This window comes from Coptis chinensis, chromosome 9 (assembly GCF_015680905.1).
Source record: "Coptis chinensis isolate HL-2020 chromosome 9, ASM1568090v1, whole genome shotgun sequence".
Classification (NCBI taxonomy): Eukaryota; Viridiplantae; Streptophyta; class Magnoliopsida; order Ranunculales; family Ranunculaceae; genus Coptis; species Coptis chinensis.
The window spans coordinates 40989404-41004658 of NC_141464.1; the positions used below are offsets into that span (position 1 = coordinate 40989404).

Genomic DNA, 15255 nt, shown 5'->3' on the forward strand with positions numbered 1-15255 from the left:
ATACCAACCGTCTCTCTTCCACTTTACGGCTTCCCCTCTTTTGCAAACAGAAAATACAATGATATCAACCATCATTCTCTCTCTTCCAATTCAGTTCTCCCACAAATAATCGGACGTCTCAACCAAGCCTTCAACCAACCCTTCAGTCAAGACAATTCAGGTAGGCCTTTTTGTTTCTTAACCTCCTTTTTTCTGCTTCAGCTAAAGTTTTGATCGCACTTATAGTTCTTTGGTAATGGATATCTCCTCAGTGCGATCTTAGATTATTAGTTCCTTTATAGTTCTTTTAGATTATTTGAAGAGAGTCGGTTTACCATCGACTACAATGTCCGACATTTTGAGGAACGTATCCAGTAATGAAAACGATGGTTGTAATACTGGTCTTCATAAGAAAGAGTTCATATAAACCAATTTGTTTTGAACTTCTCATGTGCAGGTCAGATGTCAACTGTTGCAATGTTGGTGATCTGGATAAAAGGATGCATAGGATTATAGGAAATTTACACTTGCAGATGGAAAAGTTTGGTACCAATATAGACAACACAATGACAAGTGACTGCCGGACTTCAGGATATTCAGATGGATTAGTAAATCAATACAAACTAAGAAAAGTAAAGCTCAGAGTGGGAGGCATTACTCGTACGACACATACCAACTTCGTTGCAGATGATACCTGTGCTGTTGGACTGAAGCCTTCTTGCTCTCTGGATGCTCAGTCATAAAAAAGGTGAATCTTCAGGTGATCCCTTATTCACTCTGTCAAATTTTGAAATGGAATACAGAATTGGAAAAGGTCTCCTTGTGTAAATAATGCGTTCTCATATGTTTTTTTTTGTGAGGGTATCCTCCTCTCTGATTCTCAAACCCGAATCATTTCATAGACATGCACTTGGCAATTTTGGGAACCATCTCGCATCCCTTCGCCTCTCTATAAAAAGTACAAACTACAGATCCTCTGATCACCCAAACCAATCAGTGTGAGTAACCTTTACATTTTCACTTTCACCTAACAACCCCTCTGATCACTAAAATGGAGCAGATACAGCACAAATATGTTGATGTAAATGGCCTTAAACTTCATGTTGCTGAAATTGGAACAGGTTTGAATGCATTACTTGGTTATCTTAGACATTACCATAAAAACTTACGATTGTAGATAACATACTTTGTGTTTATATTATGCAGGTCCTACAGTGGTCGTTTTCTTGCATGGTTTTCCAGAAATATGGTATTCTTGGAGGTACCAAATGATTGCCGCTGCTCATGCTGGATTTCGAGCAATTGCGCCTGAGTTCAGAGGATATGGACTATCTGAACATCCTCCTGAGCCTGAAAAGGCTACATTCAAGGATTTTGTCGATGATGTTGTTGGGATTATGGATTTATTTAACATTCCCAAGGTAGTAATTACTCTGGTTTGGCATCTTGTGCCTATGAATGGGCCTTGTTAAATTCATCGACAGAATTAAAAGAACCACCGTACCTGTGATTAAAAACAAGCTAGGGAACAAAATGTAATACCATGAAACTAAACGAGACTAGAGAGAATGGGGTGACACATTCGAAGTTTTTCTATCAGTATGACTTGGGTACAAAGTGCATGTTCGATTTGGAATTGGAGAAATCAGGTTTCAAAGATTATGCATTAAGTTTCAAATAGAATCTTGACCAGGATTAAGTTATGGGATATCCTTGAATTTGAATGTGTATAATTAATCAAGAAGATGGCCCATTTACTGCCTGAATTTGCATTTCTAAGAGAGCAACTTGCAAGCCCCACTTTTCCCTTTGGCTGCATCCATGCCATCCTCAATGAATCATTGAATCCACAAATACTGTATAACAACTGCATCTACAACTTATGAGTATTGAGTTTTTACATTAATTTGTACCTATTAATCAATTTATTCGATAGCAGAGAAGATGGACTGCCAGATACCAACAATGATTGTTATTATCTTCAAACGAAGTTATACTGTATGTTCTAACATAAATGATTTTTAGGCTTTCCTGGTGTCAAAGGACTTTGGAGTTAAAACGGCTTACCATTATGCTCTGCTTCATCCTGAAAGGGTGATGGGTGTCATAACACTAGGCCTACCTTTCGTCCTCCCAGGTCCAGAATTATTCCCTCGCGAGCTTTTCCCTAAAGGTTTCTACATGTTGAGATGGGAGGTAAGCAAATCTGCTTTACGCTTTCCTACTGCAGCGCTGAATAATTACTGCTACGGAAGTGCTCACTCTCTTGGGCATAATATTTTTGTAGGAGCCAGGACGAGCAGAAGCAGATTTTGGTCGTTTGGATGTCAAAACAGTAGTAAGAAACATTTACATTCTCTTCTCAGGAAGTGAACTTCCTGCTGCTGAAGAAGATCAAGAGATAATGGACTTGGTCGATCCTTCTACACCTTTGCCATCTTGGTTCACTGAGGAAGATCTTGCAAATTATGCTACATTGTATGAGAAATCTGGGTTTCGCACCGCATTACAGGTCCCATACAGGTAAAGCATTGATAAAAACTATGTAAGCCAAGTGTCAACAAGCTGAAAACGCTTAATGACGCTTGACTACATTCCAGGATTTTATAGTAGACAGTACCTTCCGTATGACATACATACCTAGAACACGAGCCGGAAAATTGTTCCAAAGATTCAAGGAACACATACTAATAGGTGCCTTTGAATTCAAACAGGACATGGCTGGAAGGCTATGGAACAACTGATATGAAGGTAAATCTACCTGCCTTGCACATCCAGGGTGAACAGGACTATGTTTATAAATACCCAAGAATGGCGGAATATATGAAGGGACAGGTGAAGGAGTACGTTTCTGATTTGGAGATCACGTTCATACCTGACGGATCTCACTTTGTTCAGGAGCAGTTCCCTGACCAGGTGAATGAGCTGATTATTTCGTTTATGGAGAAACATATTTAATAAAAATACAGTGCCTCCTATTGTTATGGTTCGGTGTGTTAGAGATTCAAATTGGATAACTGTATTTTCTGTTGGAGTATGTAGTAATGAAGCTTATGGTACATGTAAACTACATGAAATGCGCATCTTAATTGTGCATCGGAAACTTCATGGGTCATGTAGCTCCAAGATATTTGCTTCTGTTAAGCTTTTAGATTAATATGTTTGAACTTTCAATCTATCTTCCCGAAGAATCGGATGAAACATTTTCGGGTTGTTGCAATATAATGGAGGAGCCCGGCTATCCCAGGGATTTCCTTATAGGGACGACCTGGGTAGACGGTTAGAAATTGAATGAAACAGAGTAAAAATTGGAAATCTAGTATTTGACTAGCATGTTTACCTGGAATCAAAATATGGATGGTGTTTGAAAAGTGAAGCCTGTATAATCTTAAGAGAAGAGTACAGTGAAACGAATACACCCTCAAGGAACCTCCAATATAGCCGCATACGATACACTACAATCTCACCACCCTGAAAATCACTTGTTATTTGTTCTTTCCGGACAACCTGAATCAGAAGTCTGTTGAAACTTTAATAATACTCAATCTTAATCAAGTAGAAAGGATAGATCTTCTAATTAATCAGTTGATAAACTCCATGATTTCAAATAGAATATGTAGACCACGTAAGGACGATTTTACATATACAGTAGAATGCTGTTAGCAGAAACATTGCTCAAGTTTCCCCCAGCAAATAATTAAAAGACATATATGCCAAGCACAATTATTGCACTCATTTAACAGATACTGTAGAGCTTGTTTTCAGTCACTCTCTCTGTTGTATCCATACAGTTATATTGCTATTGCTTCATTCTGCTTTTGTTTGAATGCAACATAGTAAATCTAGGTAGGGAACTTGTTTTCAGTCATTCTATGTGTTCTATCTAGCACTGCACTCTACTCCCATTCCAATCTACTTTCTTGTATTCATCTTCATGCTGTCAATTTCAGCCACTGGCCACTGCATTATACTCGCTCCTTCCAACATAGTCCACTTCCAGCATTTGAATCATCAAGAAGAGGATCCAAGAAGACCAATTTTGGGCCTAAGTAACTCTAGAGGACACCACTTTTGTTTAGTAAGTCACAAGGACAAATTCCAGCATTAAGTAACCTATGAATCCACAATTTCAGTTTTAGTAACTCTCAAAGACAAAATAAGTTGGTCCGGCATTTTTATATTTTTTAAATGCAAAATCTAGCATAGGCAGGGTGTACCTGCGCTATGGAATCTGGGCCTTCCATCACACAAGGGGTGCGTGTGCATTGCATGGCAGAGTCTTTATTCAAGGTTCTAAATGCCAGCGCACCAATAAAGTTGCGCACTCTAGAAGCTCTATTTTTTAAATACCAGTTTTACCCTTCCGTGTTATTATAGATACAAATCATAGTTTTTTTTTTTTAAAATACTAGTTTCACCCCTATGTGTTATGTTTATAAAGTAGAGAAATTTGGTGATCGTTCGTACCCAAATAGGTGAACATACCTCATATATTATGTTGATAGGGTATGAACATTGATTGTTCATATATACTCCAATAGGCGTTCTTACTAATCATATATTATATTGATGTATGAATAGTGATTGTGCATAGCTCGTGTTGAGGTATGAACAATAATTGTACATAGCTCATGTTGAAGTATGAACAATGATTGGTCATACGAATAGTGATTGTTTATAACTCATGTTGAGGTATGAACAGTCAACATGTTAACTTTGATTGTTCATATAGCTCATGGTTAAAATATGAACAATGTTGTTGTATGAACAATGATTGTTCATACCCCAAATAGGTGTGATTTTACTGATCATACATTATGTTGAAGTATAAACAAGATTATCCATAGCTCATGTTGAGACATGAATAGTGATTGTTCATACTATATACACTAGGTTGTTTCGGTTAGGTCAAGCTGTTTATTATTTTGCATTAGGGGTATACTTGACATTTCATCTACCCGGGCCATTTTTTATTTCGCATCAATAGTATACTTGACCTTTTATCTACCCGGTCCTTGTGAGTGATTAAAAAAAAAGTATGTGGTGTTGAGAGTTACTTTTTCGGTGTTTTGTCCTTGAGAGTCACTTCCTGTTGAATCATTATGTGTATTTAGCTTCAAATGAAACTTACCATAAGTAAGGAAATTGGTTATGGACACTGAGGTAATTATCTGATGAGTCCGTTATAGACATAAACTTATAACCTAAAAAGCAAATTAGCAAAGACTACTATACTTTACAGATTGCATGTGTACAATTGAGATTATTTCTCTGAACTTCATGAAATAAAGAAATATTTATGCAATCAATTTGATTATCAAGAAAGAAGCAAAACATGTCAAGTGGTTGTTAAAGTAGCAAATTACAACAAAAAAAGCAATTGAACTATAAATCTATAACTATTTTACATATTATGTACAGTTATACTATTTTCCTTGATTTTGGTTGCATTGAAGTAATGAAAAAACTACTACGCAATTGATTTGAGTAGCAAGAAATTCCAAAAAGAAAATGTTGTTCATACCTCAACAAATGTCTACTCTTCAAGTTCCCACCTCTTCTTTCATTCTTTATAATATGCCTATGATTGATCACTAGATTTTGTGAAAGTTCAAAACCATAAGGCTAGCAACAATAATTAGTTCTGAAACAAATAAAAATGTAATTACATATCCAATGACAAAGCTTCACATTTCAAAATGCTAACAAAAAACCCACGCAAAGACTGGTGAATGCCTGCATTAATATGACTAGTGTAAGATACTATTAGTTTCATGAATGAAAAAGTTGTAGTCTAGCATTTGGAAGCACTAGTCCATAATGAGGCTACAGTATTATAATAAGGTTACCACCCTCTATTTGATCTACTTCATAATAAGGTTACATTATTATTACTCGTAATTAGAAGTTTGTGCTTATTGTATTGAAAATATTGTTAAAAAAATATGTGAATGGTGATCGATTATGATGTTGTGACACTTCATTCTTTGTTCCTCTTACGACTTCCATGTTTGGAAGATTGAGGTAATACTTGAAGCAACACAATACAAAGAAAACTTATTAGTGTGACTGAGCGACAACATTTATTGTTAAATTTCTGGTATGTTAAAATGTTTTTCGAGACAAAAAAGAAACAATCTAATTAGCTACAAAAATATTAATTTGTAACAATAGCACTATCCAATTTAGTAAACATTAATGTAATGCATGGGACTCTATATATGATGGCGCAACCCACTCCTTCCTATCAAGTATCAACTAAATGTAAGCAAATTGTTCCCCTGTCCTTCTTGGCTTATGTATAAAACAAAAAGATTGCACATGTGAAAGTTCTTCATGTGAAAATTAGGCATAAATATAGAATACTACGCAACACTAAATCCTAAAAGATTCAAACTAACTCTATAACATTTTCGGGTATTTCATTTTTTTCCCCTAATATTAAAGATTTGATAAAATAAAAATAAAAAAGAATTTATGGATAGATAAAATTGTTATTCAAGGCACCGTTGTTCCCCTAGTATTTGATTGATGAGTAAACCGTGGGGTCTACAAGGAAAACAAAGAAAAAAAAAATCTCTCTCATACACTCAGTTCGTCTCCAACAATAGTTCATCTATTCTTCTCCAATAATTAATAGTTCTTAATTCTATCGATGCATGCTAGGATGCAATACGGAGATTGTGGAAAATTCAAGTTTACAGATGATTGAATGATTTTGCTGCCCATGATCTCAATTTTGAATATAATAGAGTGAATGAACTTAATTGATCTAGTCTTACTTTATTTGATATTGGTTACTGGCCGGTGGAATTTTCAGTTTCGTAGATTTATTTTTTATCTGCATTTACGACTTCTGTACAAGGCGTGTTTGTTAGCTATTACGATCTGCAAATTAATTTCGTTGATTTACAAATTAACTTGGGTGTTATTAGTTTGTTCATGATTTGCAAATGAATTTCGTAGATGCAAAAGATATAAGCATAAGTTAGTTATCAGTATAAATAGTGTTGTGTAGTTTAGATATGACAATTTGATTATTTTGTTTGTAGCATGTCCTATGGAAGTTGTCCTTATTGTATTAATTTGAATTCACTGCAAGGCTTATGTGTATCTTAGGAACCATAAGAAATCAAATAGCTATTATTCAATTTTTTGGAATTGTTTAGGTCTTCACAGTTGTGAACTTGTGATGCACCTTGTTTTAGATCCTTAAATTTGACATATTAACACGTGTCTTTGCCAACTATAGGCAGGTACAAAGTGATTTTGCCTACTTAAATTTAGTTTCAGACCCGTAATATATTATATAATGAATTCTTAACTTTGGCTAAATCTCAGATAAATATCAAATGGAACACGTATGACATTCCCCCTAGGACAAGTAAGTTCTACAAGCCACTTTAGCGTGAAACAAAGCCTACTCATTTTGGATATTTAACATTGTGGTTTTATTTTGGATATGTGAATGCAGAGGTGGATCAGCTGAGGAGGAGGGCAACAGATGGAGAGCTAGCTTTATTGAATTTTCTTTTATGCCTTCAATTGTTAAGGTTGGTTGGTTCTGTCATGTGTCAGTAGATTGTACATGCAATGACTCAAAATTTTACCTATGAGTAAACTGGTCATTTTACGTGTTAGTTCAGTGCCACTCTAGGTAATTACGTACTATATGGCGAGGTTTAACATTTATCATTTGGCGGGCTTGATTAATTGATATGGGTTTTTCATTGATGGTTAATTTTATGTTGGGCCTATTGTATTTTGGACTTTTATTTATATTACTAGTTTAAATTATGTGGGCTTAAAACTATTTTGGGCTTTATCTTAATGTATTGGGCTTATTTTTGGGTTTCTTATATTATTGGGTATGTTTTATATTTTTGGCCCGTTTTATTAGTTGGCACACATGGCTTCTTTTGGATGAGGATAAAATCAAGAGTTCGGTTCCCCTATAACCGGAGATTGATCTCTGTACCACACACACACACATCTCGGAGCACACACACAGGTATCGAGGCACACACACACATCTCGGATTCGGATCAACGGCGAGATAACACGGTTACAGAGATGATCTCTGTACCCGGTTGTAGAGATCTCGAGTCCTAAAATCAATAGATGCTAGCTGTCACAAGGGGGAGAGAGAGTAGCACACCTCCTGTTGGTAAAAAAAAAAAAAAAAGATGAGTGAGCGAGTTGATTATGGAGGAGAGGGATCTTTCTAGTTTTGGAGTTTTCTTATCTCTTGTAGTGGATATTATCCTAATTAGGATACTTAGCTAAGAATGGTGGTTCTTTGATATATAGTGGGTTCTTTAATATATATCTCTCTGTATGGGAAGCTAGCTAACAAGCAGAAAAGGAAGGAAATTAAAAAAAAAAAAAAAAAAAAAAAAAAAAAGATACATGTGGCGGCCAATAGTGTTCACCCCTCCACTTGTATGCACTCTTTTAAAAAGGGGAACTTGGGTTATATCGCCTCCTGGAGACATAAGGTGGAGGTGGCCATCTAATAAGAAGGGGAGTCCACGTACTAGTAGGGGAAAACCTTTGCGAACTAAGGGGGAAAAAGAGCTGGTGTTCAGGTAGGTAATTGGAAAGGGGGAGTGACTTTGATTATGTTGTTTGAGCACTCACTGTCTCTACGGATCAAGAGCTATTGGAAGAGAGGCGGGCTGGAGAATTTCGGTACCTAGTTTTCATTTTTATCTTGAATGGATTGTGAACCCTGAAATCATTAGTTAGTAGGTAATTTAATTTGTGCATACTTCATCTTTTAGACTTGTCGTAGACATGCATCATATGTATGTATTGAACAAATATAATTTATGTTGGACATTACCCATATCTTCTAATTTCTTTTGTGGCTTCTGCTGTTGTCAGACCGCAGCAAGGTCGCGTCAAACTATATCAACGGGCAGCACTAGACCATCACCAGGCTGTGTTAGGCCATTTTAGGCAGCATCCAAGTCACTTATATTGCCATATCGCTAGGGCCAACACCAGGCCACGCGTAATTTATTGTTTGATTTTCTTGCGTAACTATATTTTAGTTAGAATAGTATGAATTAATATTCTTTTATTGGTATGGAGATTTGTGTTCATTGCTTGAGAATTCGGGAAAAACCTCGAACAAGTAGAAGTGAAGTGACATACTAGGTAGAATACCGATTCAATGTTGAGAATCGATTATTAAGCAGCTAAAGGTACGTGTTAATCTAGTGTTTTGTATTCAATTTCATTTCAAGTTGATTATTATATCTTGACTTCGTATCCAACGTGAGCGTTGGAGTATCTTCACAGGGATGAACAGGTGCTCTCATAAGTTAGAAAAGGCATACAGGCAAGTTAAGAACAATTTAAAGTGAATGAAGCGCACTTTGATTGATATAACGGTTCTTTTACCTATTCATTTTATTTTTAAATTGATTTCTTTTAAATTGTTTTGTAATAATTTATTATTTCTTTATTGCCTTTAATAATGAATCCACCTTAGCATGCATATATTAGTTACAAATTATGACGTGGATTAGCGTCCAGGTGTGCAGTACCGATCTTGGGTAAAATATCGGTTTTGGGGCGCTGCAGTTACTTGATTTAACTGACATTTGTCGAGATGGTTAAGTAGCCAGTGCCACGAATCAATATATCTTTTAGTAGTTGGGTATACGGCTGGGGTTTTAATATATCAAATGGAAGTATATTATTTGATTTTTAGGTTAGGACAGGTTTTAAATTTATGAAATGTTGGAAATACAGAGGAAACTTTGCCGATTTTTTTTTTAGAATGCGATGTTCAGAGGTTGTTTTATACTTTAATTCTAGTTTTGACTCATGTGAGTCAAACCCGCTTACGTCTTGGTTTTTTAGATTGTTGAATATTTGGACCGAGCTTTTTTATCTGAATATTCAATTGTTTAGAAAATTGGGGCGCTACATTACATAACTTTCTACTCACTCCTTTGTTTTAGAATCTGTTTGTTGTTCCTGAAAATAGATTTCTCAAGCTTTCCAATGGTACCAACCTTGTTTTATAACTCTTACTGGTTTAGTACAGGATTGCCGGCTAAGTTGAGGGTATATTCGGCTAGCTGTATTTTCTGTTTTGAGTGTTGTCCAATTTGGTTCTTATGACTATAACTGTTGTTCCAATGGGTTTTTGCATTTTCAAATCTGTTCTTGTTCTTGTTTGTTCAGATGTCTTGGGTTGTTGACTTGTTGTGCTATTCGAGATTTTGAAACATAGCCAGTAGGAGATCCAGAGACAAGGAAAGCTAGAGTATGCTAGATAAGGTAATCCTACCCAAATTTTTAGTCATAGCTATTCTAGGTCCCATTGAAGTTGACCCAAAAAGGCGGGTTCATTTATAATGAGTGTTCAGAGTGTGCTTAAAACTTTAATGCGTTGCACACACTCGATGATGCTTATTTGAGTTCACATTGGTTTATTTGCTAGGGTTATTATTGTGCAATTACACCCTATGTATTGTTTATAATAACTTCTTCTCATGCATTACTATGTAATTATATGAATGTTTATGATGATTGTGCTCAATGAGTTGTAGTCTAAATATATGTTGGCATATTTTGGTTTTACATTTCATTGGAGATGAACTAAATGTTTTCATATTTGTATGCAGGTTCTGAGAGTCATGCGGTTTGAAAGAAGTTGTGGGCTTGTTTGGGATTACTTTTTTGGGTAGAAGCTTTGGATAGGATTTTGGGGAAATGTTGGATGTTAAGACAATTTCATTTATGTTTTTGTGGTTTATAAAACTATTATATATGTAATGAATCATATTATACTCGTAAACATGGAAATGGTGATCTTTATATGACTTTTGGGTATGTTGGTTAAATTTAATGTGGTTGAGTTGATTTTGTTTATATGTTTCTTTTAGATTTTGTAATTAAAAAAAAAAATTGTATTGGAAATGTGTGATTGAAAACAAACAGGGAAAGGAAAAAAAAAAATCTGCTTTGTTAGAGCGTCCCTAAAAAACATACTTGTAGTGACAAAACAAAATGTCTCTATAGCTCTATAACTTGCAACATATTTAAAAAGCATCGCCAAAGGTTGATCTCTAGCGACGGTAAACAATATTGCAATATGAATTTTAGTATCTTAAATTTGGGGTTGTTACTACGTAACAAAACATCGGTAGTGTAAACAATTACTGACATTTTCCTATATCGTCCCCAAATAATACTTTTTGCCACGTTTTGAATAATCAGACGAAAATATATATACCGACACTTTTTTGGGCTTTACCGACATTATAAAATGTCGCTAATGCAATACTTTTTCTGACGTTTTTGTTTCGTGGCTTCAGAGCTTTTGCGACTATACAACTAGCGACGATCTAGTGACGATAAAAAAAATGTCGCCATTGACCAGTACCGACGTTTTTCTAACTTTTTCCGACATTTTTTTTCGTCGCTAAAAATCGTATTTGTTGTAGTGACTCTATCTTCGACAGCTACTATTCACACATAAAGGAAAATAACATTCATAACAATTCCTTCTTCCTTCTCATAAGCTACAAGAACTATTCAACCACCCCTATCATCTACCGCTTCTTGAACTTGAACTAGATCAGGAAAAATCACTTTTTAATCCAATCAAATTAAACTCTTCTACTTTTATTGGATATATACTTAGAATTTCCGCTTTAACTCATCAACCAATTCTCTAAATCTTCTTGATTGTTCGGACTCGAATATTCCTTTCTCCCACTCTCTTAAACCGAATGAACGAATGCTCTCTCTTCCCACTCTTCCATTCAAAGGTGATCCGATCTGCTTTCTAACCGATGGTTTAACATTGTCAAGAGAATGAGATCACGCATTGAGTTTTAATTTTGTAGTGGGTTTTTCTGTTCAATCCTATTTGTGTTTTGTATATCGTACTTTAGTCGATTTCCACAAAATAGACAACAACTAAAACTGAGAAAGTGAAATGCCCAGTATCTGTTCAGTTAGTAGCACTAATTGTTAGTTGGGTCCGCTTTCTTTCACTATTCTATCTTACAGTTCCCGTTCATCAGTTATATTTATGAGTTTAAGCCCATTCTTTTGTAAATATACTTGGGTGCTAATTTTGATTTTTTTTTATGGCAATTTGCATATCGTAGGTTCATGATGCAACAATTTTTTCTCTAAAATCTTCTAGGTTATTAATTTTTTCCCTTAAAATATTTGCATCAGTAAAATTATTTCATACTGCCTTTATCATTGGCATTTTCTTAATTGTGCTTTATTTAGAGAAGTCTTTCCGATGCGCATCAAGTCTTAGACAACATTCAACTTAGAGTATGATTGTAGAAGCCTTTAGCTTTGTTAAAGGTACTATTTCACTAAGTATAGACACAAATTTAGAGTGTCACTGTCCACAATTAGGCTATCCATGTGAGTTATTTAAGTTTCTTTTAGCGTGAAGTAGTTGTTGCTTTGGAATTGGATGTTAGAATTCTATTAGTTAGTATTAGTTAGCTGGTGAATCTTATAGTATTGCTTCTTTTTCGTACTTTTAAATCTTAATACTTAAAAGTCTATTGTCCCTAATCACGCGTAGGTCTCAAATCTAAATTTTTTCCTATGGTTGAGTTTTTGGATTTTGCCACAGTTGGGATTGAGTGTAGTACTGCAGTTAGTGTGCTTAGACTAGATATAATAGCTGAAGTAGGATTGCCAGCAGGGACATAGCCATAGCTCTTGAAGGGACAATGAAAATAGTTTGAAATCCATTGATAATCAAGTAAGATTTCTAAAATTGAATAAATGATTTTTAAGCATTTGCCTAATCTTTCAGTAACATTTGCTGGGTTTTTATGATGAATCATGTGATTGGACTATTCAACTAAGAATTTCATTATGGTTTCCATCCAATCTGAAATTATATATGTATTTCATGTGATATGAATTGGTTATTGCTTAATATTGTGATTCATTTATGGTTAGAAACCATTTTAGAGCTACCAATTTCAGTTTTTCTAAATAGTCAATTAGTGGTGCTTTGGGGGCCCTGCTTTGAGAAAATCATTCTTAACCATTTGTGTTTTACATTTTTTGATGCGCCTATTTGTTTGATGTGTAGTTCATTTTTCTTTTGCTCAGGTGATTTCTGACAATGTTGGTGATAATGTTGGTGATATTACTAGGATGGGTTCCGATCTTTTTGGATCATATGTTGAGGCCTCCTATGCTACTTTGGTTGTTGCCTCCATCTTCTCCTATGGATTTAACCATCAGTTCACTGTCATGATGTATTCATTACTCATCAGCTCCATGGGTATTATTGTCAGTCTGATCACCACCCTTTTTTGCATCCGATATATTTGAAATCAATGTTGTCAAGGAAATTGAGCCTGCATTGAAAAAGCAACTCATTACATCAACTGTTTTTTATCACTATTAGTATTACAATTGTTACCTAAATAAAAAATTGTAAAGGATGATGGCATACGCTGCCATCATCCTTTACAATTTTTTATTTTGGGGAGCAGAAATTTGTGAAAAATTGGTAAGTTACTTTACATGTCACGTGGTATGTCAAAAATTAGGCATGGTGCACTAAATTGATCTTCTTATTTGTAGGGGACTATTTTTTTGTGTTGCCATTGGTCTATGGGTAACCTCGGTCATTGGCTTCATGATCGAGTACTCTACTAGCAATGCATACATGTTTTCTATTCTAATAAACTTTTCTATATTCTTTATTATTTCTTGATCCGTCCTATATCAACTCTTATTTTCCGTTGTTCTGTTGCAGCCCCGTGCTAGATGTTGCTAATTCCTGTAGAACTGGAGCTGCTACTAACATTATTTTAGCCCTTGCATTGGGATACAAGGCTGTCATTATTCCGATTTTCACCATTGCTGATGTGGTTGGCAAAAGCCACCTGATCCGAGAGAGAACTTATACTCTTGATGCTACTGGAATCACTACTGATCTGCTGCTCTAGTTTCTTTGGCACTCCTTGGTGCCTTTGTAAGCCATGCAAAATCTAAGTGCATCTAAGTGCTATTCAAGCAATACTTTGAGCGCGGTATTCATTTGAAATCACAGCTTCGTGCCAACTACTTCTGATAAGTACTGCATGCTCTAATCAAACCTTTGTCCGTGAAGTATGCATCTTTTAATTTGTTGCCCCCTACCTCAGTGAATACAATAAGTGCTACTAATTGAACTGTGTGAGAACTATTTTTTTCCCCCTTCTTTTCTGCAATGAATGTGTAGCTTTATACTAAAACACTGTTTAAATATAATGACGACAATGTGCTATTAGTCAATCGGTGCATGGTGCATGATCAGCTGTGTGATTGTTCTCAATCAGTACTTTTACTCTATTGCGGTACCACAAGAAGCTTCCCAAGTTCATCTCTGCATTCTCCCCAAACCATGTGGTTCTCAAGTCTAAAACCTTTCCATTCGAAATACAATAATCAAAACATGTACAAATTAAGCTTTGGTAACAAATGTTAGAATCTGTCTGTCTAATACAACGTGCACGAGCACATGCATGATGCTAATCAGGTTTAGATGAAACATCTATGAGGGCACCACAAGACCACGACAGACCAGAAGCCCAGGCCACAATCAGTTGAGAAATTATCAAATTAACCAGCAGGCAATTGCGTTAAACCAATTTACTCCGTAGAAAGGTGAAGTTTTGTAATTCGGATGGTTAGTTATATCTTGTTATATTCTCTATCTAGTTTATAACTATTTAGTACCACAAACTTTCATATTTTTTCCTAAATGGTACCTGAATTTTTTTTTCCTGCCTATTAGTACCATGTAATCTCAATTTGCTTAATTTTAGTACCTCGGTTCACTTGCCATCTCAATCTGTTTGATTTCCATAATAGCGAGCTCATCACACGTGATTAAGAGTTTTTAACTATTTAGTACACGATTTTTTTTTTATCACCTATTACCACATACTCTCAATTTGCTTACGATTTGATACCTCAATATATTTATATGACCAAAATATCCTTGTCTTTAATTTCCAAATTGACACTGCCTCACTTAAGTTACTAAGTCATCTAACATGTCCCAATCCGACGGTGATTATATATTTTCTTCATCCACCACCCGACCTTCTTTTAGATAAAAAATAATTTTGCTTTGTGGCGGTGGGAGTGGAGGTGGTGGCAGGGGTGGATGAAAAAAATACCCTTAGTTGCATATTAGAAAAAATAAAAATAAAATAAGGAGTGACATTTTGGTCAAATAAATATCTAAATGTATCAAATCGTAAATAATTG

The 15255-nt window shown here is 35.3% G+C and overlaps 1 protein-coding gene and 1 long non-coding RNA gene across 2 annotated transcripts; both read left to right on the forward strand.

The window, feature by feature from the left end:
• On the forward strand, positions 1-3155 carry LOC147476016 (epoxide hydrolase 2-like). The gene is made up of 6 exons (XM_086584751.1): positions 1-160; positions 437-1100; positions 1186-1400; positions 2005-2175; positions 2267-2502; positions 2694-3155. Exons 2-6 carry the CDS (start codon positions 1031-1033, stop codon positions 2935-2937), a joined length of 936 nt encoding a protein of 311 aa, XP_086440877.1. The 5' UTR covers positions 1-160; positions 437-1030; the 3' UTR covers positions 2938-3155.
• Positions 3156-10029: 6874 nt separating this feature from the next.
• LOC147476017 (uncharacterized) lies at positions 10030-10849 on the forward strand. Its single transcript, XR_015208352.1, has 3 exons — positions 10030-10059; positions 10180-10275; positions 10623-10849. It is a non-coding gene; the product is annotated as an uncharacterized LOC147476017 (long non-coding RNA).
• Positions 10850-15255: the final 4406 nt, after the last annotated feature.